The 25,535-nt window shown below is 33.9% G+C and overlaps 4 protein-coding genes across 7 annotated transcripts; 2 read left to right on the forward strand and 2 right to left on the reverse strand.

Annotated features, from left to right (window-relative positions):
• The first annotated feature begins 885 nt into the window (after positions 1 to 885).
• On the forward strand, positions 886 to 8,468 carry LOC140055158 (uncharacterized). Of its 3 annotated transcripts, XM_072100393.1 has the most exons (7): positions 886 to 1,301; positions 5,389 to 5,484; positions 5,628 to 5,747; positions 6,289 to 6,456; positions 6,924 to 6,998; positions 7,219 to 7,617; positions 8,215 to 8,468. In XM_072100393.1, exons 1-6 carry the CDS (start codon positions 924 to 926, stop codon positions 7,615 to 7,617), a joined length of 1,236 nt encoding a protein of 411 aa, XP_071956494.1. In that variant the 5' UTR covers positions 886 to 923; the 3' UTR covers positions 8,215 to 8,468. The 3 variants fall into 3 exon arrangements, with proteins under 3 accessions (XP_071956494.1, XP_071956496.1, XP_071956495.1); XM_072100395.1 differs by having other exon boundaries at positions 886 to 1,030; positions 7,219 to 8,468; XM_072100394.1 differs by lacking the exon at positions 886 to 1,301 and adding an exon at positions 4,274 to 4,934 and having other exon boundaries at positions 7,219 to 8,468.
• On the reverse strand, positions 1,475 to 4,216 carry LOC140055161 (low molecular weight phosphotyrosine protein phosphatase-like). The gene is made up of 5 exons (XM_072100399.1): positions 4,130 to 4,216; positions 3,412 to 3,602; positions 2,927 to 2,988; positions 2,706 to 2,808; positions 1,475 to 2,445 (listed from the first exon to the last, which is right to left on the reverse strand). The coding sequence occupies exons 1-5, from the start codon at positions 4,176 to 4,178 to the stop codon at positions 2,368 to 2,370; spliced, it is 483 nt and encodes a 160-aa protein (XP_071956500.1). The 5' UTR covers positions 4,179 to 4,216; the 3' UTR covers positions 1,475 to 2,367.
• Positions 8,469 to 8,985: 517 nt separating the features above from the next.
• LOC140055162 (low molecular weight phosphotyrosine protein phosphatase-like) lies at positions 8,986 to 11,920 on the reverse strand. The gene is made up of 5 exons (XM_072100400.1): positions 11,618 to 11,920; positions 11,233 to 11,423; positions 10,751 to 10,812; positions 9,768 to 9,870; positions 8,986 to 9,119 (listed from the first exon to the last, which is right to left on the reverse strand). The coding sequence occupies exons 1-5, from the start codon at positions 11,661 to 11,663 to the stop codon at positions 9,042 to 9,044; spliced, it is 480 nt and encodes a 159-aa protein (XP_071956501.1). The 5' UTR covers positions 11,664 to 11,920; the 3' UTR covers positions 8,986 to 9,041.
• A 52-nt stretch (positions 11,921 to 11,972) lies between these two features.
• LOC140055157 (uncharacterized) lies at positions 11,973 to 18,750 on the forward strand. Of its 2 annotated transcripts, none has more exons than XR_011846634.1 (2): positions 11,973 to 12,102; positions 16,203 to 16,479. XR_011846634.1 is itself a non-coding variant. In XM_072100392.1 (2 exons), exon 2 carries the CDS (start codon positions 16,620 to 16,622, stop codon positions 18,363 to 18,365), a length of 1,746 nt encoding a protein of 581 aa, XP_071956493.1. In that variant the 5' UTR covers positions 11,973 to 12,102; positions 16,578 to 16,619; the 3' UTR covers positions 18,366 to 18,750. The 2 variants fall into 2 exon arrangements, 1 of the variants encoding a protein (XP_071956493.1); XM_072100392.1 differs by lacking the exon at positions 16,203 to 16,479 and adding an exon at positions 16,578 to 18,750.
• Positions 18,751 to 25,535: the final 6,785 nt, after the last annotated feature.

Genomic DNA, 25,535 nt, shown 5'->3' on the forward strand with positions numbered 1-25,535 from the left:
TTTTCAAATGTTACACTTAAAAACCTGACTGAAGAAAATTGTAATTTTCTTGATAAAAACATCTGTTAGTGTTACTTCTGTACATATAATTTCTAACCTACTACTTCATTTTATTAAAATAAAAAATATTAATGTAGATGGAAATGTACTACATTGAAGCACACGTACGTAGGGCTAGGCTAGCTAGGCCTTGCTTGTGATCGACGACCAACAAAGTGCTGCTGCTGTGTGTGTGTTACTGTTTGTGAATTTGATGGTACTACATTGGTTTGTGGCTGCCTAGACAGTATTATATTATTAAAATTCTAGGCCTATTATTATTATTACAATGACGTTCAGAACTACTATTAATATTTATTATTTTATTTTACAGTGAGTATAGTATTAGGCCTCTAGTATGTATAAATCTGTCACTCGTGCAAAAAAGCTGCTCACGTTTTGTCTTGTGGTTGCTGTCACGCATCAGTGGCTTACCGAAGAGTCGATTGAGTCCGAAACGAACCGGTGGAGGAACTCTCGTACGGAAAAAAAAATCGCGACCGGTCGTGGCCCTCTATTAGCCCCCCTCGTCTTCTGAAATTTTCTTTTAAATAGTATGATTGTGTCAACTTCTACTGTACTGGCAGGGAGAGCATTCCATGAATTTACGACTCGTTGGGTAAAAAAATGACTACGGCAATTTAATCGAGCATTATTCTTTTTCAATTTATGTTTATGACCCCTAGTGGCGGTATATTCAGACTTTTGAAAAAGTAAATCCCTATCAATAGCCTCTTTATTAGAAAGAAAATTATATGTTTGAATCATTGGAGTTCGCCCTCTAGCGCTGGAATCACTCAACCACTCATGTTGTGAAGTATCTCTCTCTCAGTCTCTCTTGAGTGAATTCCCCTGCTCGGCTGCTGCTGGCCTGGGTGGAAAACATGCCGTCGTCGTGTGTTGTTCCATGTTGTGAATATTATGAAAAGTCTCGATTAGAAGGCAGATCGTTTCATTCTTTTCCAAATGATAAGGCGTTGGCGAAAAAATGGTTAGTCGTTATTAAGAACAAGGACTTGAAACCCAAGTGTAAGCCCTCGACTTACAAAAACTTGCGAGTTTGTGGAAAACACTTTCGAAAGACAGATTTCCTTCCTGATCCAAAACACGATTTGGCTCCACATCTCTATAAGCCTAAACATCGTCTGAAACCCGACGCCGTACCAAGTATATTCGCATTTAATAGGCCTAGGCCTATTAGTGTTGGGCCTATAATAAATATGAGGAGTGGATTTAAAAAAAGACAAGTTATTCAAGAATTGGTAAGAATAAATGCAGAGCCATTATTATTAAATTTAGCGCCCTCTATATAATTATAATGTGTAAAGCACGTCCTGAATTGTTGGTTCATCCTTTATTATTTACCATTAATACCGTAATTTTAATTGATTGTACAATTTAAGTCGTTTAAAAAAAAAATTTACTTTACATTAGGTTTTTTGAAAAAATACTGTGCTTTTATTGTTTTACTATTAGTATTACTGTTCATTAGTTAGGCTTGTTGCACCAAAATCAGTCCGGCGGACAAGTTTTGGCTGCCAAAATTGGTCCGCGGGAACATTTATGGCTGCCAAAACCTGTCCTGCCTGTATAAAATCAGTAGGACTGTTGTTGGCCGCCACATATGGTCTGGTCTTACAAATATATGGTGTGCAAAATGAAGCATAATGTATTTTATATAAAAAAAGGCCATGATTAGTCATTATATTGAAAACTACAGGGTTTTATTTGTTATTTTATTTTTAATATTATAAATTAAGCCTGTTTTTTTATTATCATTATTAGTATTAATTCAATAATTAGTACTAATTGTTAGGCTTTTTGTGTACAATGTATCTCTGTCTGTTTTTAATCCATTTTGTTTTAACATCTTCGTTTCCCTATGATGTTAAAAACAATTTAAATTATTACTTATTTATCATTAATCAACCAATATAACAATGAATTCAATACAATTATTATAAAACATTTATCCAATATTGATTAGGCTGAGGAAGAAGAACACTAAGTCATCGACACAAGAAAAATCCGGACCGATTTTGGCAGTGGCAGGCTCCTTTTGGCCACATATTTAAAGCTATTTTGCCCCGGACCACATTAAATTGTCCTGACAGGCCTTCGGTATTTTTAATTTTATAATATAATTTTGAAGTTGAGGTTTTAGTAAATGTTAATGTTACCAACAATAATAATTAATAAGCAATGCAGACATAGTCTCTTAGTGGTCTATACTATGGGCATATTGTTTATACGTATATTTTGAAATGGTTGGAGGGGGATGAACCCCTGGCTGGTCTGCCAGACAATTATCTTGTTTGTTAAAATGATTTACTCATTTTGAGATAGAAAGACTTTACAGCATCTTTCACACTGCTCATATGCAGTTTCAAAGTCTGTTAGCGGACCCTGCAAGAACAATTTAGGATTATAAATACATTATTTAGATAAAAAAAAATGTATTTACAATTTACAAATAATGAATGTTATTGTTTACAATCATGAGTTTAATATGGAATTGGATATTTTCATGAGATGATGAGTTGTGAAAGATTGACTGTTCTATTGAATGAGACACTATTTTATTTAATTTTTCATCTCAATTGTACCACTTGTCAGTTGATATTTGTATACTATAATATTTTAAGAGATGTTAGAATCATACTTACTGGATATGGGTCTACTATGATATTTGTGCTTTTGTCTGTGTCAAGGTCACCAAGTAAGATCAGTTGGCATTTGCTATCATCTGGTTTACGTCTTTTTAATTGTCTGAGAAATTAAAAAAATGATTGGATACAGTTTTAAAGTTGTTGTAATATTAAAAAAAAATTAATACAGTAATCAAAATATTGAAGGTCGCAATAACCCTTTTTGTTTTTTGACTAACCTCATATTGTCTTCATCAAATCCAAAAAGATAATGAAAATCATAATAATCTTGTTTGGTTACCTACAAAATAAAATATTATAAATAATTGCATATTATTATTATGCTATTATTTTATTACACTATATTACACTACAATATTATATATTTCAGAAAAATATTTTCAAAATGAATGGATTCATTAAAAAAAAGTTTTCTTTAGAAAGAACAGAATTACATGGGAAGTACAGTTGAGTTGACAGCCTATCTCCATCTTGTTAAATAGATGAGTATAGTAGTCAATCTTTCAACAACTCATTTCTCCTCATCAACTCATAAACATTCATTATTTGTTGTTATTCTGTTGTTGTTTAGCAAAAATACAGTAGTACAGTAATACAATCTTATGGAAGAAAGGTTTGTAATGGCCATCAGAAGTGCAACAGTACTGCACAGGCTTATATAATTACTGTATATCACTATCAGTAAAAACCTCTATTTACTTACCTGTCTAGCTATGTGGCTACTTGCTTTACGGTTGTACTTTTTTAATGTTTCATTTGTAAGGTTGTATGGTGTGTTTCCTACATTATATGTTGCCGTAGCAGCACTGTCAATTTTCCACTGGTCTGCCACTCCCTTCTCTTCCACTAGCTCTCTGAGAATCTGTTCAGCCATAACAGACCGACATATATTGCCTATAAAAACAATGTACTGTATATAAAATACATATATGCAGCTAGAGTAAATAAAAATTCATTTACCAGCACATCGCATGATGATTGTGTAATTACTAATTATATGTTCGACAATTGCTCTACCAAACCTTTGCACAATTAAATTAGTAAATTATGCGATTTCATTTAATTAAACAAAATATAATAGAAATACATGCTTAAATAAAATAAGGGCTACTGCAATGTGTTCCAAACACTAGCTGACTAGGACTAACAAGTAAAGTAGTACAGGTACCTGGGAATCTTATCTAGGAAGGGAATGTAGTACTGTCTGTAGTAGTACTAGTAAAATAGTTACAGTAGTTGTACTGTAGTAGTAGTAGTAGGCCTAGTAGATACTACTGCATTATTATAGGCTATACATAATATTCTTAATAACAGTCGTATTTAAAACTTGTCCTGTCTCGTATTGAAGGGAATACGACTAGCTAATTATGTAACATATAAATCTAGGAATACACCAACTAACTTATATTATAAAATATTACCCAGACAAATAAAAAGAGCTGATTTATTTTTGTTACTGCTGCCAGCCATATTTATTTCATTTGTTGTGATATAGCGCCCTCTCTCATGCATAATATCAACGATCGATCTCTTTTTCTTCGCCGAGCATGCGATGATCCCCGGGAGGCGATATTTCCCCGAGCCTGTCATAGATTTGACATGTGCTTTTGTTGTTCTTGTTTGGGAGTAAAGTTGAAACATCCCTTGTTTGTTTTGGTCTTTTTTAATTACAGTATAGGTACTCCGTTAAATACTAACTAGGCCTAGCTATAGAAAGCTAAAGCTGCTGGTAGTAGTAACTTTAGTAGTACTGTATATTAGTAGTAGCCCTAAACAGAAAGTGGAGGGAAGTAAGTATCTGCTGCTGCTGTGCTTCTTCTACACATTCATTAGCTAGAGAGGCATCGACCATCATTTTTTGCCATCATGACAAGCGGCAGATGCATTGTATACAATTGTCAGAATACTCGGAGAAAGAATAAGGATTGTACATTCCATCGTCTCCCATTAAATAAAAAGAGAAAAAGTTTATTGAAAAAATGGGTGTTGGCACTGAGGATGGTCAATCCCCCCATAAACAAATACTCCACCATCTGTTCTCTGCATTTCGAGCCATCATGCTTCAAGGAATTTGGAAATTTTGGTCGAGTTACGTTGAAAGCCGATGCTGTACCAACTCTTCACATGACCGATGGTTTTGCTCAATCAGATGAATTTCGAAAGAAAAGAAATCGTTCGATATCCCATGCTGCTGTTCAAACGGAACCACAGCCTCAGGATAGTGAGGTAGAGAACCCCTTAAAAAATAATGGTGTAGGCCTAGTTTAATTCGAATTTAGGCACAAATAAGAAAAAGCGCGTTACTGCGCTTCCCCGTTTCGCGAGTCTCCTCTTTTAAAATAAGAAAAATAAACAATTAAAGTAAAAATTTCAACAAAAACTAGAATACAGGAATAACTTTATTGGTTTATGGTTTTCTTGAGATTTGATGTTTAACAATTTCTTTTTGCTTGTAATATATATTTAAAAAAATATTCTTTGTTGAATTTTTGCAAATATATAATTTAAGGTTAATTACTAAGTGTATTTCATTTTTTTTTTAAAGTCTACATGGAGAAAAGAAGAAAAAGAAAAAATTATACTTGTCATTCCCACCTAAAAAAAGGTTGGAAGTACAAACATAGTTATTTTATTCCACGCATGTTATGTGCATTCATTATTTCAAAAATATTTTTTTCAGGTGTCAACATCGGGCAAAAAGGACAAATCGGACAAATCTCCAAAAAAGAAAACGCAGTTAGTGGTTCATTCAGATCATGATTCAAATAATCCTGAGGTAATTTCAATTCAAAGTTATTTTTGTAGCATAATGCACTTGAAAAATATGAAGGGTGAGAGAAGTTTTTATTTTTAAAACAAATTTAATTTTTTAAACTAAAATAACTACAAATGCACATTATAAAAATATATCTTTTTTAGCAATCCACATTGCAAACAAAGGTTCAGTTAGAGGCTAATAAAGAGTCACTCTCGCCGAAGAAAAGCCATAATGATGATGATGCCGACAATGTTGAAAGTTTGGATGCAAAAGATTGTGAGGTTAGCATATTAATCGATAAGGGTCACAGGTTTTGAGTATTGGTAGGCATATCTGTCTGTAAATATATACCACTGATTCACACTATACAATAAAATCATATTGCAAAATAGCACCCATTCACACTCATTCATCACTGATCTTGTGAAAGTGCATCTCGCTTTGCAATATAAAAGCAAATCAATTGCTCACCAAGTGCTTTATATGTTTAATTTATGTTAATTTATTATTTGGTCTTATCATGAGATTGGCTTGCAAGGAAACCAGACTACATCAACCTTTGACACAATTGCCAGTACGTACCAACACAATTTATGTGTAGTAGTCTAACTGAAAGTACTGTACTTCTAGGATCTGTCAAATGGTTGCGATTGGTAGTGATTGTGCAAATGTTATTGTCATCAAATACAATATGTACTCAGTAGAAATGTAAAATTTTAAACCATATTGCCTCTTAATTGTTTCATGGAAAGTGACTTCTCAATAGAAATGTCCCAATAAGGGTTCTATCTACTGTACAACATAAACTGAAACCTCTTTCAGGCATCAACATCAGGAGAAAATGGTAACAAATCAAAGCATAAAAAGAGAAATTTAGATGATGATGATGATGATGTAGAATCACCGTCATCGAAAAAGCGCAAACATGATGATGAAGATTATGTTGCTAGCTCAGATTCAGAAGTTGAAGATTTAGATGATGAATATGAGGTAAGTATAAGATTATCAATCTCACTACTGAATATTTAATCTAAGCAAATAAATGCCGCTGTCCGTAACCAATACAAAGTGTTGCAGTATACTGAACCGGGTGATGGATTCAGAAATTTCACATAAAATAAACAAGGCCATATACATGGCTGCAGTCGCATGCTCAGGTTAGTGATTACCGACCAACTGACGACATAGTGAGCTGTAGAGTAAAAAAAATATTTCTAAATAGAATATACTGTACTATTAATATACTGTTACATAATAAATTGTGTGCAAAGTTTCCACAAATTTAGGCAATCTTGTTTTTAAACACAGTTATTAGTAGTATAGTGTTTACTGTATCTCCATTTCCGTAATTGGGCCAAATAATATGTAATTACTGTACCATACGAACATACCATATCATTACACTGTTTAGATTAATTTTTAAAGATTCATTCTACAAATTAAAAAAATCTTTTCAGCCATCAGATTCTGATGGAAGTTCAACTAGACATAAAAGATCAGAGTTGGATGCCGACGTAGATGTGGGAGATGAGGTAAAATTCAAATTCTTTTAATTATTTATGATGGTCGTAGTCAACTCCTTTAAAAGCTCTTTACAGAACTGGTGATTTGAAATTCATTGATTTATGCTAATTTATTGACATATGGTTTAATTGCCGGCAGAAACAGGCCACGTGCCACCCTACAAAGGTCAGAAAAAACTAAAATAAGTAAATTTGTATAATGATTGTGATTTTATTATGAATTATTTAGGGGAAATCAGAGAAGTATATTGTATATGAGGAACAGCTGATGAAACTTATTAGGTGCCAGGAACCAAAATGCACCGCTCCTGTGATTGATATTGAAAAGAATCTTGTTGGCAGCATGCTTTCAATAACAGGCTCATGTCTGAAAAACCACAAGTTCAAGTGGTCATCACAGCCAAGATGTGGCGGAGTCACTGGTCGGCCGGCCGGCAACATTTGCATGACGGCTGCAGCAGTTTTCAGCGGCAACACATTCACTACTCTCAATCAGATTTGCACATTGATGAATGTGGCGTCAATCAAAAAGTCCGTTTTTTATAACATTAAAAGAGATATTTTGGAACCAAGCATCAAAGAAATGGAAGATGAGGAGAGTGATGACGAAGATGATGAAAATGCCTAGGTACATTGATTCTTGTACTAGTTTAACCATCCAGAAAAAGTTCAGTGCGAATACTCTTTAAGTTCTCCAACTTTTAACTTAATCTAACTCTCAAGTGGTTAGTTTACGGAGTAAAATTTAATTAGGAAGATTGACTCCTAGTTTAACAAATTTGAAAAGTAGGCCTACACTGTGAATTGTGTGAGTCATTTACAATACTAAGCAAACTGAAGTAGAGATACTGTAATCACATTGGTTGAATTTACTGCCTATGGCTCTCAGTAAAACTTTGATGATTGTGACTCGGTTAAACTTTGACTGTTGTTCTCTGTACTGTATATTACAGTAATATTATTTGTTGAAGGATTAAACCTCTGTCTACACTATAAAACTAGTTTGACAAAAAAGTGTGATGTGCCCAAATATGGTAGTAATATGCTTAAATATGGTAGTGATATGACATTGTGTCCATATATGGGCACATCACATTTTTTTTTGTATGATAGTGTAGACAGAGCTTTAGATTATATCTCAAATAATAATATGACAAAGGCCGATATCATACAATTACCATTGTATTCTACTACAGTAACATTGTTTTTATTTGTTTTAATGCAGAAGTTTGAGGCATTCACTTTGCAGTGTTTATGGTTAAAGAAATAGAAAGGAGCATATTGCATAACAGGTTAAATAGTAAACAAAATGTAGATACTGTACTGCAGTAATTGTTGACATGATCCCTTAAATCAGAAAATCAATATAAAGAATAGAGGAGTTTTAATTTTTTTTATACAGTTACGCTATTTCCAATATATAAACAAAAACATGTAGGCATTTTAATGTTTAGTACAGTAAATACTATTTTATTTTCATTTCATTTGCATTGCAAACCATGTAATATATTTATGCATATTAACCACACGTTTTTACTAATACTGTTAATATTTAGATTTTACATCTCTTTTATTTTCTACATCCTTATTTTTGTAACCAAGCACATAATTATTTTAATTAATGTTGTACAACATTTTTATTAATTTAATACATAATTTTCACATTATGATTGTGCACGTACAATAGTACATTATTCTTGGTGGAAATCAAAAGTACCAATTTTTTAAAAAGTTCAATTTTCAGTTGTTTATTTTTACTGTGTTTGTTTTATATGGTTTTTAAACATCGATTTGTTCTACAAAATGATTTAAAACACACAAAGGAAATATATAGTAGTAGTGGAATAACCATATACGAAATCTATTCCTAATAATGTGTTTTGAAAACCTTTTAAGGCAATATATTAGTGTACTATTGATATAATTTGAATTTTCAGTTTAAAATTACCATTAAAAAAGTGGAAGTACATGAAACTTCAGATAAATAGGTAATTAAAACTTGTCGATTTTGGAACAAACATTGGTTGTCCAAGCCTCCTGCAACTCTTTTATCTACTTAAATTGATCTAGGAAGGCTTTACAACTTCGATCACACTGTTCATATGCAGTTTCAAAGGCTTGTACAGGCCCCTGTAAAGCAAAAACAAAAAACAAACGTAGTATTGGTTAGTCACAGTATACCTTCAGTTTAAAAAATATGCATAATTTTGAAGGTGGGCTTATGTCGACATGGAACTTAACTCAAAGTACAGTAGCGCAAAAAATAAAGCGCAGTTTAGTTGAACATGTTCTGGAACTGAAAATTTGAATCACCTCATGCTTGTTGTATAGGCAATAGTTACAATGCAGGTTCCTATATAACTGTGTACACGATATGGTAACCACCAGACCTAAAATTTAACTTTTTAAAATAAAATAATGACTATTTTTACGTGACGGATTGTTTTTATCATTTATGAAATATTTAGACCCACTAATCTATAATGCTGGATCCGCCCCTGGCAACTAGTTGAATGAATTTACGTTACGTTGAGCTTTATTGAATTTTAAGAAAAAACTAGTTAGCTCCCTGTCCGACTCAGGGCAAATCTTTTCAGCCATCATACACGAGAAAGTTGGGAAGATGATATCCTTGAAATTTGGTAAATTATTTTTGTTCAGTCAGTGCATTAGTATGTACAATATAATTATAAAATCCTGTCCATCAATCTTCAATGGGAGATTTGACTCCAGGAAAAGTTTGATTGAATTTCAGGACAATACAGTTCATAAACTTACTGGATATGGGTCAATGATGATATTTGTGCTTTTGTCTGTGTCAAGGTCACCAAGTAAGATCAACTCTGAGTTACTATCCTTTGGCTTGCGTCTGTTTAGTTGCCTGTATGAAAGAAAAAAAAACTTGCATGTTATTGTTATACAATACCCCTTAAATATGGTAAGTATTTCAACATCAACAATTATTTAAAGACCCCTTCCCTGCAATTTTGGACGTTTTTTGGAAAATAATACATATATATCACTTTAAAAACATTAAACCATGTCATTCCTTGTCTTAAATGTACGTTTTGTGGTAAATTATGATAAAAAGTGAGAAACAATGCACTACCTAAGTAGCTCGCGGCGATCGACCTCTCGTGGACGGTCTTAGGCCTAGCCTAGCTAGGCTTAGTTTTGTAGGCCTAGCTGGTAAACATCGGTAACGTACGAACATCGTACGCTACCTATATACCTAGACTGACGTTGTAGTTGCTGCATTAATTGTCTTTCTATTTTTGCCAGACTCCGTTGATACAAATTGGGGAAAACCCGGTATTTTCGCTGAAAAGTTAGAAGTGTTCCATTTGTTTTGGCCTCACGATCGATCGAAAAGTGGGCGAATTACAGGTGAAAAACAAAAATATCAATCCGCGCGCAATGCATTTTGGGATTTATAGCGGGCCGCTATAATTATTAGAATCGACTTATTTTTCACATTTTTAACCGTTTAAAGACGAAAAAAGTTATCGCAATAGGATCATATAGTGTTATTTTTACATTAAATATAGTTTGTGATCTTAAATTAGATCTAAAAAACGTACTGTAGGGAAGGGGGCTTTAAGGATTTCTCAAATACATAGGAACATTTACTGTAATCTCAACCCATTTTTATTTATGTGATTTTTAAATGTGTAAAACTGTATTTTTGCTTTCAGTTCTAATTAATACAGTGAGTCAAAAAATGCAGGTGTGTATCTACTGTGTAATCTTTACTGACCAACCTCATATTATCTTCATCAAAACCAAAGATGTAGTTAAAATTGTAATAATCTTGAGTGGTTATCTACAAAAACAGAACAAGAGATTAATTACCTAAATAAACTACATAACATAAGTGGATGCAATAATGTGCATGTGAGAGGGAGGGTGTGGCACATGATTTGGACTTCTGATTGCAAGAAGTTGGGAGTTGAGTCTAATGCTTGTGACTTGGCTAGACAATTCGCTCTCCACCCAAGTGTACAAATGGTTAACTGGTAAGGTCAAAGTACAAACTTCACTGATAGCTGCAACAGTAAGTTTCGATAAAAAAATGACTAGGGTAATGTTAAGTGCTTTAGAAGATTTTGAGCATTAATTAAGCACTTATGTGATAGAACTGATGTAGTTTAAGCCAACCTACACTCTGCTGGCCTTGTAGAAGGGGTAAAAATCATAACCCTACCCTACTGTTACTTTATGACTGCCGTCCACCGTAGCCTACCTGTCGTGCTATATGACTACTGTTCTGGCGGTTATGTTTTTTAAGTGTAGCATTTGTTAGTTCATACGGTGAGTTTCCTATTTCCCAAGTAGATGTTGCAGCACTATCTATCTTCCACACATCGGCAACACCCTTTTCTACTACTAGTTCACGGAATATTTGCTCAGCCATAACAGATCGACAGATATTGCCTGGATTCAAAAAAAAAAGTAGCTAATATCGTACCAGCAGGCCTAGTAATAATAATTAAGGCCTAGCTAGTATAAGTACTGTACTATCTGATAGGCCTACTACTACTACTACAGAATAGATAACCTTTTTATAGTAGGCCTAGGCTTAGATATAAAATAATATTAATATTAACTTGTGGCAAAACTCTTCTTACCTAGGCATACAAATAATGCAGATTTAGTTCCCACGACGTTTGCCATTTTTACTTTTAGTTAATTTTGTTTAAAGAAAATTGAGGTTACCAACAAAATGAATTACACAGATTGAGTGTGCCGGAGAGTACTAGTATAGATTGTGGTGTGTGTTACAGTAAGTTAAGTACAGTATGTATACAGTCAAAGAATATATATCACATTCTTTGATACAGTACAGTCAAAGAATTATATTCAGTACTGTACAGTGTTTAGTACTCCCCCCCCGTGCCATGCATGGTTGGTTCGATGGTCACATGTGTGATCGAAACCTTACATGCGCCCTCTATCTTTCATGCTGCTTGCTGCTGCTGCAGCACCAGCAGCATTAAAAATATACTCAAAGATAGTGTAGTACTATACTGTATTGTGGCAGAAGCAGTCACTCTGCTGCTGCTACGTGATTCCCCCGCCATTTTGATGTTGCTAATGAGTAATTGAGAGAGAGGTAAACTAATAAATACTACTAGGCCTAGCCTAGTAAGTAGATAGTACTGCAGCTAGCCTACCTACTAGCTAGGCCGGATTAGTTAGGCGGTCACAGTGCATATCGGCCGCGGGTTATGGAACGCCTAAAATCATGAAACGCCAAAAAGGACAAAATATGTATTGTTCATTTCGGCCGCCAATCGTCAATATTGTTAATGTATGGCACGCCTCAATTATAAAAAATGGTGTATACATGTGCCTATCGCCTGAATAGACGTGCGTATTCAAACAGCAAGCAGCAATCAACAAAAACGATCATACTTTTTGATTTGTATAGAGTTGCGCTATTTTACTGTCATTCGGCGGCTTCTTCCTGACTGAAATATTATATCAGGCATATAATAATTTACCTCCAGTTATATGTACTGTAATTAATATATTATATAGAGAATATACGTCTGTCCTTTATTATGCAAACAATTACGTAAAAGAGAACAATTTATTTAAAAACAATCCATTGTTATACTTATGCATACTGTGGCAGATTATATCATGTCGTTAACAACATACTATTCGATCACATAATTTTTATTTTTTTATTTTATTTACATACTTTATGTAGGATAATATTATTAAGTGTACAATAATAATTGTTGAGACAAGTCACGTGTATACTTTTATTTCTAATGTTTAAAATAGTTGTTAGTAAAAATGATCATTATATGCGGATGGTTAAAAGGCGAGTTACTGAAATAAACCCCCAAATAAGCCATATTGGGGGAGATGCGCCTTCTATGATCGTGCAGCTGTTTCCTCTAACAATGCGTTATTTTGCTGACGGGGTTTCCCCTTTTTAAAAAGCACGCACCTTGTTAGTATGTCAAATCATGGACAAAACACGTACGATCGTTGTCCATGGCCAGGTAAAGATGACGTCTATTACTAATAACCATACTTTTAAAACGTCTATAGGCCTCCTGCACGTGTTTTTGTGAAACGATGTATATAATTTACGTATACTGTACGTCGATACTATAGATTTTAATTTGAAAAATATCTTTAATTTCTTTATTTACAATAATCATTTAATGTAAATAATTAAGTAAGTAGTCTCACATAACATCCATACGACGTTCGTAAATCTAAATGTTTAAATATCAGTACCTCTTTGAGAATCGTGTCCACCTTTATTATCCATACATTATTCTCACATCTATCATTGTACATCATAGACATACTGTAGGGCTGGTAGATTGATTTATAACTGAATATTATCTATGATATTTTATTATTATCCTAAACCATGCTCACGTCAGAGTGGCAGATATCGAATGCAAAAATCATCATCATGCATCAAATTCCTTTATTGCATAAACCTCATTGAGCTGGTATCCACTTGCAGGTATAGAACGAGTTTCGTAATTAACTGTGATTAAAAAATACGCAATAGGCGCGTCTACTTGTTTAACTATTAAATTATTATTTATTTTCAAAACCTTAAACAACGGCATGCTAAAAGAACACATTACAATTCATTAAAACCTGTAAGATAAAATGGAAACACAAATTATTTATAAATAATGAGATAAATATTAATATTTACTGTACTTAAAAAATAACGATCGAGGTTTAAAAAAATGTCAAACAGTATTATTAGAAATTCCAATATTCACAATTAACTAAAAACATAATGACCGTTTTCATTAAAAATGTATCTAATGCGCCATATACAAATTAGCGCGACCAAAATAAAACGCGACCGATATCAAACGTAACTAATAGGATAAAAAGCGTATCTAGCGGCGCTCCATACAAAATACCGGATGTTTATTTTATCGCGACCGATTTCAAACGCGATCGATTTCAAGCGCGACCGATTTCATCTGACACCATTTACACACGTCTATTCAGGCGATAGGCACATGTATACACCCTTTTTGACAAGTAAGTAAGTAACAATACGTTATTAACAATATTGACGATTCTAGCGGCCGAAATGAACAATACATATTTTGTCTTTTTTGGCGTTTCATGATTTTGGGCGTTCCATAACCGGCGGCCGAAATGATCAGACACCAGTTAGGCTAGGCTTAGTAGGCTAAGTTGAGCCGCCGCCAGAAAAACGTTATTTTCTATGAAACGCCAATTGCGCGCTATCGGCGGTGCTGCTCGTTGTTTATATTATAATTTACGACGTAACAAGTTTAATAGTGATGTTCAACACATTTATAAGAGTGAAATGAAAGTACTGTATGTAGAGTAGCCTACCTAGCTAGGTCTATCTAGCTAGTAGGCCCTAATTGTTAAAATTAAAGACCCCTTCCCTGCAATTTTGGACGTTTTTTGGAAAATAATACATATATATCACTTTAAAAACATTAAACCATGTCATTCCTTGTCTTAAATGTACGTTTTATGGTAAATTATGATAAAAAGTGAGAAACAATGCACTACCTAAGTAGCTCGCGGCGATCGACCTCTCGTGGACGGTCTTACTTAGGCCTAGCCTAGCTAGGCTTAGTTTTGTAGGCCTAGCTGGTAAACATCGGTAACGTACGAACATCGTACGCTAGCTATATACCTAGCCTGACGTTGTATAGTTGCTGCATTAATTGTCTTTCTATTTTTGCCAGACTCCGTTGATACAAATTGGGGAAAACCCGGTATTTTCGCTGAAAAGTTAGGAGTCTTCCATTTGTTTTGGCCTCACGATCGATCGAAAAGTGGGCGAATTACAGGTGAAAAACAAAAATATCAATCCGCGTGCAATGCATTTTTGGGATTTATAGCGGGCCGCTATAATTATTAGAATCGACTTATTTTTCACATTTTTAACCGTTTAAAGACGAAAAAAGTTATCGCAATAGGACCATATAGTATTATTTTTACATTAAATATAGTTTGTGATCTTAAATTAGATCTAAAAAACGTAGGGAAGGGGGCTTTAAATATTCTTTACCTTGTGTCATTAAAATACTAATGTTTGTCGCATAAATTTTGAAAAATCCCTATCCCTAAATTAAAATAACAGGATTAACAATCGTGATTGTTTCATTATATTTATATTAAATTAAATTTATTCTGTAAATAAATAAGATATAATTAATAATACGCCGTGGCTAAAGATACGGGACCATATCCTAACTTCCGTTTACTAAAGGTACGGTAAAATTGCATTACGTCATAATCAGCTGGTACGTGTGCGACGTCATCGTATAAGGACTTTGGATTTTTTTCACATCGCGTCTGTAGAGAATGCCTATCGGCGACGCCAGACTGTATGGATGTGTGCGCTGATGATTTCTATGACTCAGCCTCGGGGCTAGACCTAGTAATGTTGAATCCAGAATCGTCGATGCTGTAGTAATAGAGCAAGATCATGGGTTGGTCGACGTTACATAAAGCGTTTAAATCATGCTCTCAATCTCAAATATTATTTCATTATACAACATTAAACACTACACTACAGTAGAAATATGTTGATAGCCAAATTAGAAGTAAAGGAATTATAATTTAATGTATTGTTGGAAATTGTGTTGCGTCTAGTTCATTCGTCCATAGGCCTATAGTTACTATGAGGGTTTTATTTTGATTTCAAATAGCCTATTTTGGAAGCCTATATTTTTTAATGAACTTTGTTTACAGATGGTGACCATAAACAAAAAGCAAATGCGGACAATAAAGGGGCCCTCAAATACTATGATTTAGACAATAGGCCTAGCCCTAGGTCTTAGTCACAGAAATCAGCGCACACATGCAGCTGGCCCCAGCCTGGCAAACAAACTCAATATACCGAGGCTATAGCATGGTTATAGTACGACGTAGTAGTAGGCCTCTTTTGAAACGGTAAATTTCTGTATTCTATGTTAAGCCACCGGTTGATCACTGTTTTCGCGATATGAAAAAAATCCCAAATCCTTATACGATGACTTCACACACGTACCAGCACCCTATTGGCTGACTATGACGGAATGTAATTTTACCGTACCTTTAGCAAACGGAAGTTAGGATACGGTACCGTATCTTTATCCACGGCGTTAATATTAACTAGCCTAGAACCTAGATAGCTAGGGTAGGAAAAAAATGACTACTTACTAGGCCTAGATTTAAATTTTACAGTGTGAATGTGTTCTGGCTATTGGCAAAAATGTGAACTCTGTCTGCACTGCAGTGTGTGTAGAAACCATGATATTTCGTTTTTTTCACACATTTAAGTTACCTGTCAAAAAAAGTAAAGTATTTTTGATAAATAAAAAAGGTGTATACTGTATTATTACAAAATATAAAATGTTTTAATGAAAGTAGGCCTACCTTCTTTTTGCCAATCATGGTTATTAAAATTCATTATCAAAGACCCATATAGACAACACACTTGTAATTAGGGTTAGTCTTTTATTTTCATATAGATCATATATGTTTTATACAGGACTCTTTGTTGGCAGTCTGATTTAACAAGACATTAAAAAAATATTTTTTTAAACATTTTTATTTCAGTATTTTGTTAATAAAAAGAAGAATGATTTAAAAAAATCAAACATGAAATATAAGTGCGAGCACTGTGAAGATCAATTTGAGTTAGACGAGCTGAAGCTACATTTAGAGAAGCACATGCAAACTAAAGAGTTAAAATGTGAACAATGTGAAGAAATCTTTTACAAACAGGATGACTATGAACAACACTGCCAAATACATAATCAACATGTGAAAATAGTTTTACCTGTAGACTTATCTACAGAAGAGATAGCTGTAGTGCCTGTACAATATGAATGTGAATATTGTGGGAAGAAATGTAAACAAAAGGAGGATTTAAAAAGACATTTAAGAATACACACAGGAGAGACACCATATGAATGCGAACATTGTGGGAAGAAGTGTAAGCAGAAAGAGGATTTAAAAAGACATTTAAGAATACACACAGGAGAGACACCATATGAATGCGAATTTTGTGGGAAGAAATTCAAACAAAATTCGAGTTTGAAAAAACATTTGAAAATACACTCAGGAGAGAGACAATATACATGTATTTGTGAACATTGTGGAAAGGAATTTGAGTACAGATCTGATTTGACAGCACATTTGAGAATACACACAGGGGAGATGCCATATGGATGTGAACATTGTGGGAAAAAATTTAAAAGTAATTCACACTTGAAATCACATATGGTAGTGCACACATATGAGACACCATATGAATGTGAACATTGTGGAAAAAAATTTAAACGTGGTTTGAGTTTAAAAATTCATTCAAGAATACACACAGGAGAAACACCTTTTGAGTGTGAACTTTGTGGGAAGAAGTTCAAACATAGTTCGCATAGGAAATCACATTTGAAAACACACACCGGAGAAATGCCATATCAATGTGAACATTGTGGGAAACGATTTAAACATAATACAAATTTGAAATCACATTTGATATCACATTTGATAGTACAAACAGGAGAAACACCATATGAATGTGAAAATTGTGGGAAGAAATATAATAATAGTAGATCTTTGAAAATACATATGAGATTACACACAGGAGAGACGCCATACCAATGTGAACATTGTGGGAAACAATTTAATCAATGTGGAAATTTAAAAAAACATTTAAGAATACACACAGGAGAAACACCATATGAATGCGAGTATTGTGGAAAGAAATTTAAGCAAAGTTCACAGGTAAAAAGACATTTGAGAATACACACAGGAGAGAGACCGCATGAATGTGAATATTGTTTGAAAAAGTTTAAAGAAAGTCGGCAATTGAAAAGACATTTAAAAAGACATACAGGAGAGACACCATATGAATGTGAATATTGTGGAAAGAAGTTTCATAACAGTATAGATTTAAAAAAACATTTGGAAAATCATGCAGGAGAGACACCCTATGAATGTGAACATTGTAGGAAGAACTTTAAACGAAGTGGAGATTTAAAAATACATCTGCGAATACACACTGGAGAGACAGCATACGAATGTGAACATTGTAGGAAGAACTTTAAACGAAGTGGAGATTTAAAAACACATCTACGAATACACACTGGAGAGACACCATACGAATGTGAACATTGTGTCAAGAAATTTAAGCAAAAATCTCAATTGAACAAGCATTTGAGAGTACACACAGGAGAAAGACCATACGAATGTGAACAATGTGGGAAGAAATTTAAAAATAGTTCACATTTGAAATCACATTGGAAAATACACACAAGAGATACACCTTATGAATGTGAAGATTGTGGAAAGAAATTTAAAAGTAATTCAAACTTGATATCACATGTGTTAACACACATGTGAGACTTGTTGTGTTTCTTAAATACATATTTCAAATTACCGGTAGGGTAATTTGGAATTGAGAATACTTCTGTACAAAAGTTTTGATTGGTTAGTTTTGTATTATCTACCATGTATTACTTTACAGTATATCACAGCTAAAAGTATACTTGCCATTTCATTGGTTGATGCAGTAGCTTATAATCGTGTGCCATGCTATGTATTTTTTTTCATCCACCCTCACGATTATGATATGTTGCATGTTCAGCACCTTTTAAAGCAAATTTTGTGTAACACGCTAGACCGGTAAATGATGCACCAATTGAAAACCAACCTGTAGTATGCGCCATCTGCAACAAAATTCTCCTACATAAGATTTCTCCGTGAAAAAATATATATATATATTATATTTGTGTGTGTCTTAATGCTGTTTGTGATTTAGGCTAATTTCACTACAAGCATGTGTATGCGAGTTTGGTGTAATGGTTATGTAACAAGCCTAAGTTTCAATTAACAATAGCTTCAGTTGACTAACAATAGAAGAAAAAATCAAACGAAGAATTTGAAAAGAAATAGGTTTTTTAAACTACTCGCATAAAAAAAGGTGCACATGAAATCAAATTATGTTTCAAAATTACAAATCACAAATTATAACTCTTGCCTCTTGTACAAAAATGAAGTTTTTTGGACAAGTACAGTAGTTCTCGAGAAAATGCAATTTCAGTTTACTTGTTACTTTAAGACTGCTCGCCGGCTTTGAAAAATTCTGTCCTATCTTTTAACACTAGCAGGTATAATAAAAAGTGGTCCAGAATTGGGACCATGGTCCCAAATTGTTCCAAAATTTAATGGAATGGTCCTTGACCACATTACCAAAATAAATATACAGATGGGATCTTGTAATTACTTACGGAGTAATCCTGCTAACAAACAAACAGACAAACAAACACACGCGATCGATTACATATATCTCCTTGGTGGAGTTTTTTTTCATTTAATAATGAATTGTTTTTATTATTGAATGGAGATCTTTATATACCTGTAAATAATTGCAAAATAAAAAAATATCGCTATCAACATTTTGTTTGATGTGGTTTTTCTTAGCGATAAATAGGATTTTATGAAAGCAGTTTGTAAATGAGAAAAAAGGTACAGTAATAAATAATTAGTTTAAAATACCGTTGCAACTTAGATTTAAAAAAAAACACAAATGTTTGACAACATACAGCAATGATATCATTTAAACAAAGACAAAAACGTTTGATCTTGAACTTTAAACTGTACCTCCGCCTAGGAGGTTAAATATCTGTGTGTGTGTTTCTGCTGCAGGAGAACGTCAAAACTAAAAAACGGATAGTTACAAAATTTGAACCACAGATAGATATGCGGTTTTCACTGCCGGAAGACTTCATTCAATTTTGGAGGCAATCCGGACTAGTTCTGAACCGCTTTTGTTTTACTACTAATTTTAGGCCGTGCGTCAAAACTAAACTAAATGTTTTTTAAACGAACTTAGAGGAAAAAATTCAACATACCTTGAATTTTCGACACTAAAACATTTTATAGTACTTCAACGTTTTAATATGAATATAATATTGTAGCTCGGTGGCCTTCGTTTACGTAGTTAATAGCTATTTTATCATCTTAAAATGGTTTAGTCGCGTGCAACGCGACTCTACAGCTCACTATGTTGGTCGGTTGGTCGGTAAACACTAACTTGAGCACGCTACTGCAGCCATGTATATGGCCTTGTTTTGTCAAACTACTAGTTTGATAGTGTGCAGAGCTTAGTATAGTATATTAAAATATAACATTCCGCATGGGTAAGTGTTTCCTAATGCTTCAGTTCTCTTGAATATAACTGCTTAAAGGAGCGACGCGAAAAAGAAACATGGCATCTTGCATGAATTATCATTACTATCATTTTGGTTCATATAATCATTATAGCTGCCAAGGAAAATGGAACGCAATATGCAGTTCGACCAATGACGTCCAAGTTATTTATCTTGCGCCGCGTAGCGGCGCTATACAATCTTTGTTTGCATAAAAAAGGTTTATCATGGCAACGATAGAACAACCGTTCTACGCCGGCGCGCCCCGCATAGAAGATAATGCACTTCGAACATGTGCACGCACGCACACGCGCTCAGAATTATCTATACAAGCAGCGCATCGAGAACCTAAAAATTGACAAGAGACAATTGACTCTCTACCAGTTGTTTTTTTTTTGTGCTTACACAAAACATTGTTGCTATAAGTAAACGTGAATTTGAATTCGAAACTTACTAAGACGACGATCAAGCATATCATGGCAAACAAATCGATTATTCAACAAGACATCCTGATGAAAACGCATTCCCCTCCAAATAAAAGGTAAAAAGGGTCACTTTTTTAGGCCTCTAGGTCTGAATTTAAGTATAATAAGTGTAATTATAGAGTTGTTCATGGATACTTACATTTCGTTTCATTTCGATGTACAATATACAGTCAGTGCATTGAACCTAGAGCTCTATTGTTTCAATTTTTTTTTATATCCATGGTAGGGCTGGTTCTGGAGACGTACCGGTATATATTTCAAGATTCAAGATTCAAGAAATTTCATTTGTCCATAAAAATGGAAATTCACTTTGCTTGGTAGATTAAAACAACAATATTGCAACAATTTAAAAACGTGCAGTATTATAACAGATTAAAAATACAAGATAAAAAGTTAAAAATACTGTTAAAAATGTAAAACTATTAAAAATTGCATTAACGTCTTACATTAGAATTAAAAATATGAATGCTTACACAAAACATTGTTGCTATAAGTAAACGTGAATTTGAATTCGAAACTTACTAAGACGACGATCAAGCATATCATGGCAAACAAATCGATTATTCAACAAGACATCCTGATGAAAACGCATTCCCCTCCAAATAAAAGGTAAAAAGGGTCACTTTTTTAGGCCTCTAGGTCTGAATTTAAGTATAATAAGTGTAATTATAGAGTTGTTCATGGATACTTACATTTCGTTTCATTTCGATGTACAATATACAGTCAGTGCATTGAACCTAGAGCTCTATTGTTTCAATTTTTTTTTATATCCATGGTAGGGCTGGTTCTGGAGTCGTACCGGTATATATTTCAAGATTCAAGATTCAAGAAATTTTATTTGTCCATAAAAATGGAAATTCACTTTGCTTGGTAGATTAAAACAACAATATTGCAACAATTTAAAAACGTGCAGTATTATAACAGATTAAAAATACAAGATAAAAAGTTAAAAATACTGTTAAAAATGTAAAACTATTAAAAATTGCATTAACGTCTTACATTAGAATTAAAAATATGAATGCTATTTACAACGAAGGATTTTCTAGTTCTACAAAGATTTGCTCTTGGAGGTCGTAGCCTAATGCCTAATGTAACGGATGAGTGGGGTCTTTCATAATATTGTTTACTTTTTTTAGAATACTCTTTTCATAGATAAATGAACAAGGCGTTAGATCAGCTTTAATAATACGTTGTGCAATTTTACGTGGTCTCAATATTTTTCTTATCATTTTCAGTAAAGTTACCATAAAAACATCCAATGCTAAAAGATAAAATACTTTGAATAATACTTTGATAAAATAGAATTAAAATAGTGTTATCAACTCTAATTTGCTTGAGTTTTCTGAGAAAGTAGAGCCTTTGAGATGCCTTCTTGGAAATCATGAGAGACTTTGACTCCCATTTTAATTTGTTGTCAATTATAGTACCTAAGTATTTGTATTGGGTTACTCTTTCAACCTCGGTTTCTTTAATAGTTATTACATTATGTTCAACTGCGGTTTTACGAAAATCTATTATCATCTCTTTGGTTTTAGTAATATTAAGTATTAAGTTCATATCTTCACACCAATTAACAAATCTTCCAACTTCATTAACAAATTCATTTACATTATGCTTACTATCGCAAAGAAAACCACTAATTACAGTATCGTCAGCGTATTTTACAATATTGCAATCTTTACTTAAAATATTAAAACTACTAGAATAAAAAGAGAACAAAATTGGAGAGATAACACATCCTTGAGGAGCTCCAACACTGGTAGATTCTTTGTTGGATAGGATACCATTGCACTTAACCATCTGCGGTCTATTAATCAAAAACCTATATATAACTTTGGCGAGCTGAGGTGAGACATTAAAACTTAATAATCTATCAATTAAAACATGTGGTAAAATAGTATTAAAAGCACTGGAGAAATCGAAAAATATAGACCGTACATAATTTCTTTTTGAATCAAGGTGATGATATGCATCATGGAGATAAGAATTAACAGCATCGTCAACCCCTCTATTTTTCTTGTATGCAAATTGATTCTTATCTGCATTACCAATATTTTCCTTAAGTCTAGAAACAATCAACCTTTCTAAGCATTTCATTAAATTTGAAGTAATTGCAATTGGTCTAAAATCTTTTGGTACACTAGGTTTAATAACTTTAGGCAATGGATTTATGATAGAAGTTTTCCATATGCGTGGAACAGTACCATTTCTAAAAATAATATTAAAAATATGAGTAAAAATTGGACATAGTTGGATATTGCACACTTTTAAAATTCTGTTTGAAATCCCATCTGGTCCAGTTGCCTTATTGACTTTTACACGTGCAAATTCTCTTAAGACCTCGTCTTCATTAACAAGAACATTATTATTATCATCATTACCAATATTGTTATTATTATTATTATTATTATTATTATTAGATTCATTATCTTTAAGATTGTTAAGTTTCTCACTGGTAGCCAACATGTCTGTTTCATATTGACCATCATCAAATCTGCAGAAAATTTTGTTTAAGGAGTCCACAAACTTTTTGTTTTATGCTTCGAAGTATAATATTAATAAGTTCAATTTCCAGGACCTAGCAACTCTATTTTTCAAAATGTTCTTAGCTCCACCCCAACCATGGTGGGCTGGACCTATAATTTCGTTTCATATTTCAATGTTTTTTTGCAGGGACCTAGCAGCTCTATTTTTGACAATTTTCTTAGCTACCCAACCATCCATGGCCGGCGGGCTGGTTCTGTAGACTTAAATTTCGTTTCATTTATCAATATGGGCCTATATAAGTGCAATTTCCAGGTACCTAGCACGTCTATTTTTTACAATTTTCTTAGCAGCTCAACCCTAGGCCTAATGGTAGGGCTGGTCCTGGAGACTTGTATATTTTGTTTCTTCCTTTCGAAATACTATAATCCAATATCCGGGGACTATAACAACTCTAGTTGTTTAAATGTCCTTAGCTCAATCTCAACCTTGGTGGGCTTGTTCTCTGATAGACTTGTAATTTCGTTTTATATATCCGATAGTTGAAATTTCCGGGGACCTAGCAGCTCTATTTTTCAAAATGTTCTTACAGTTCAGACCATGGGTGTTAAGTCTCGCGCGGGTAGTTTTTACATTCGCTCTACCCACCCAACCATCCATGGCCGGCGGGCTGGTTCTGTAGACTTAAATTTCGTTTCATTTATCAATATATGAGCTGTTAGATTAAGATTTTTTTTCTCTCTCTTTTGCTATGGATATAATATTATGTCAGCATGGGTGTTAAGTCTCGCGCGGGTAGTTTTACGTTCGCGTATATTTTCTTTGATAGGCATATTGAACTTTAAAAACTTCATTTTTAAATTTGAAAGAATGGATTTACACAGTCATCGCATTGGATCTCGTGCAATGTGTTTTTCACTTAGTATTTTATTTATGTACCATACAAAATGGAAAAAGTTGGCTACCCTAAATCTGATTAAAACGGCCTCAAATTACGCTATAACGCGTTGCCCACCAGGGCCCTTGCCGCCCCCCTGGCCCCCAGTCAAGTGATGCTCGCTTAACTCGCATAGCCCCCCCGTCGGGGAATTTAGCCCCCGCGTCAGAAAGAAAAGTATTACACAGTATTTATAATAAAGTAAGTACACAAAATTGTGAAAACATCTTAACAAAATATACAATCAATAGAGTGCAACATTGATGTTAACAACGCAACTTGACAGAATCGTTCGCTTTTAACTTTACGATTATGATCATAGCCTTAACATAGTTCTTATTAAATTTTAAGAAGGCAACCAGAACCCAGATAGAAGTGCCTGTAAGAGTCATGGCCAGGTACCCGTGTAAGGAGCCCACGACAACGGAAAATATCCAAAGAAGACTTCATGACTCACGTACAGTAGAATTGAATTCATTCCTGAAGATAAAATAATATTATTTCAAAAAGATTTGATTAAAACAATAATAGCCTAACCTCATTGATATTTGACTTACATTAACTCAGATCAGGCCCGTAGCCAGGGGGGGTTTTTATGGTTCGGGCGAACCCCCCCCCCCCCTTTATAGCGAACCCCCCTTAACCGACTGCGAACCCCCATCCCCGACATGCCCAATACCTCACCCTCATCTACGAAAATCGTCCAAATACGTGCCCCACAGTACAAAAAGTTGTTCGTAAATTAAAAAATTCGTAAACTCGTTCGGAATAACTCAAACAGTACCTTCTTCCCTGTATGAGCGTACTTCGAGCGATATAGTCTGTAAAGAGTTGCAAATGAATTGCGGATTTTAACCTGAAAAATAAATGTTTGGTCCCTGCATGTAACATGATATTGACGCGCCTCACCGCGAGCTGGGGGACGAACGATTCGTACAAAGGACACCGCCAGACAACTGCGTACCAATTGTTTAGATCACTTGTAGTCAGGCAGCATGCATAAAGTATATAGCCTTCCGACATACATCAGTATTTATGTGTGGCTATGAAGTATAATGTATCATAGAGGATTATAGTGAATATTAATATTTTACACTATAATATCTATGGTATCATGTACTGTAGTTCACATTATGGCATCCGATTATTTTTTTCTAGACCACCAGCCGATACGTACTCAATGTATCAATATCACCTATTTACATTGGCATATTTAATTTCCTCAACAAATTGCTGTAAATAAATATTATAGATAAAGCTATAATAAGAATTGCATTTGCCTTCATCCAGTGTGCTTTTTTCGGGGCTTCTCCTAGACGTACGTTCGCATTGAACTTGAACGCAAAACAAAATATCGAGTAAATGATCAAACAATCGGCGGTTCCGCACAGAGCACGCGCATCTAACATACGGCAACAAATGTTATCGTTTAAATAGTCCACGAGTGCAAGTACGA

The sequence above is a fragment of the Antedon mediterranea genome, chromosome 7 (genome assembly GCF_964355755.1).
Source record: "Antedon mediterranea chromosome 7, ecAntMedi1.1, whole genome shotgun sequence".
Classification (NCBI taxonomy): Eukaryota; Metazoa; Echinodermata; class Crinoidea; order Comatulida; family Antedonidae; genus Antedon; species Antedon mediterranea.

Coding starts and splice junctions, on each gene's coding strand:
- LOC140055158 (XM_072100393.1), top strand. CDS start 924: ATGCCGTCGTCGTGTGTTGTTCCATGTTGTGAATATTATGAAAAGTCT. Junction 1,302..5,388: donor GACAAGTTATTCAAGAATTG/GTAAGAATAAAT, acceptor TATTTTTTTCAG/GTGTCAACATCGGGCAAAAA. Junction 6,999..7,218: donor ACGTAGATGTGGGAGATGAG/GTAAAATTCAAA, acceptor TGAATTATTTAG/GGGAAATCAGAGAAGTATAT.
- LOC140055161 (XM_072100399.1), bottom strand. CDS start 4,178: ATGGCTGGCAGCAGTAACAAAAATAAATCAGCTCTTTTTATTTGTCTG. Junction 2,989..3,411: donor GTAGCCACATAGCTAGACAG/GTAAGTAAATAG, acceptor TTTATTTTGTAG/GTAACCAAACAAGATTATTA. Junction 2,809..2,926: donor TTTGATGAAGACAATATGAG/GTTAGTCAAAAA, acceptor TTAATTTCTCAG/ACAATTAAAAAGACGTAAAC.
- LOC140055162 (XM_072100400.1), bottom strand. CDS start 11,663: ATGGCAAACGTCGTGGGAACTAAATCTGCATTATTTGTATGCCTAG. Junction 9,871..10,750: donor TTTGATGAAGATAATATGAG/GTTGGTCAGTAA, acceptor TCTTTCATACAG/GCAACTAAACAGACGCAAGC. Junction 9,120..9,767: donor TCATCATTGACCCATATCCA/GTAAGTTTATGA, acceptor TTTGCTTTACAG/GGGCCTGTACAAGCCTTTGA.
- LOC140055157 (XM_072100392.1), top strand. CDS start 16,620: ATGAAATATAAGTGCGAGCACTGTGAAGATCAATTTGAGTTAGACGAG.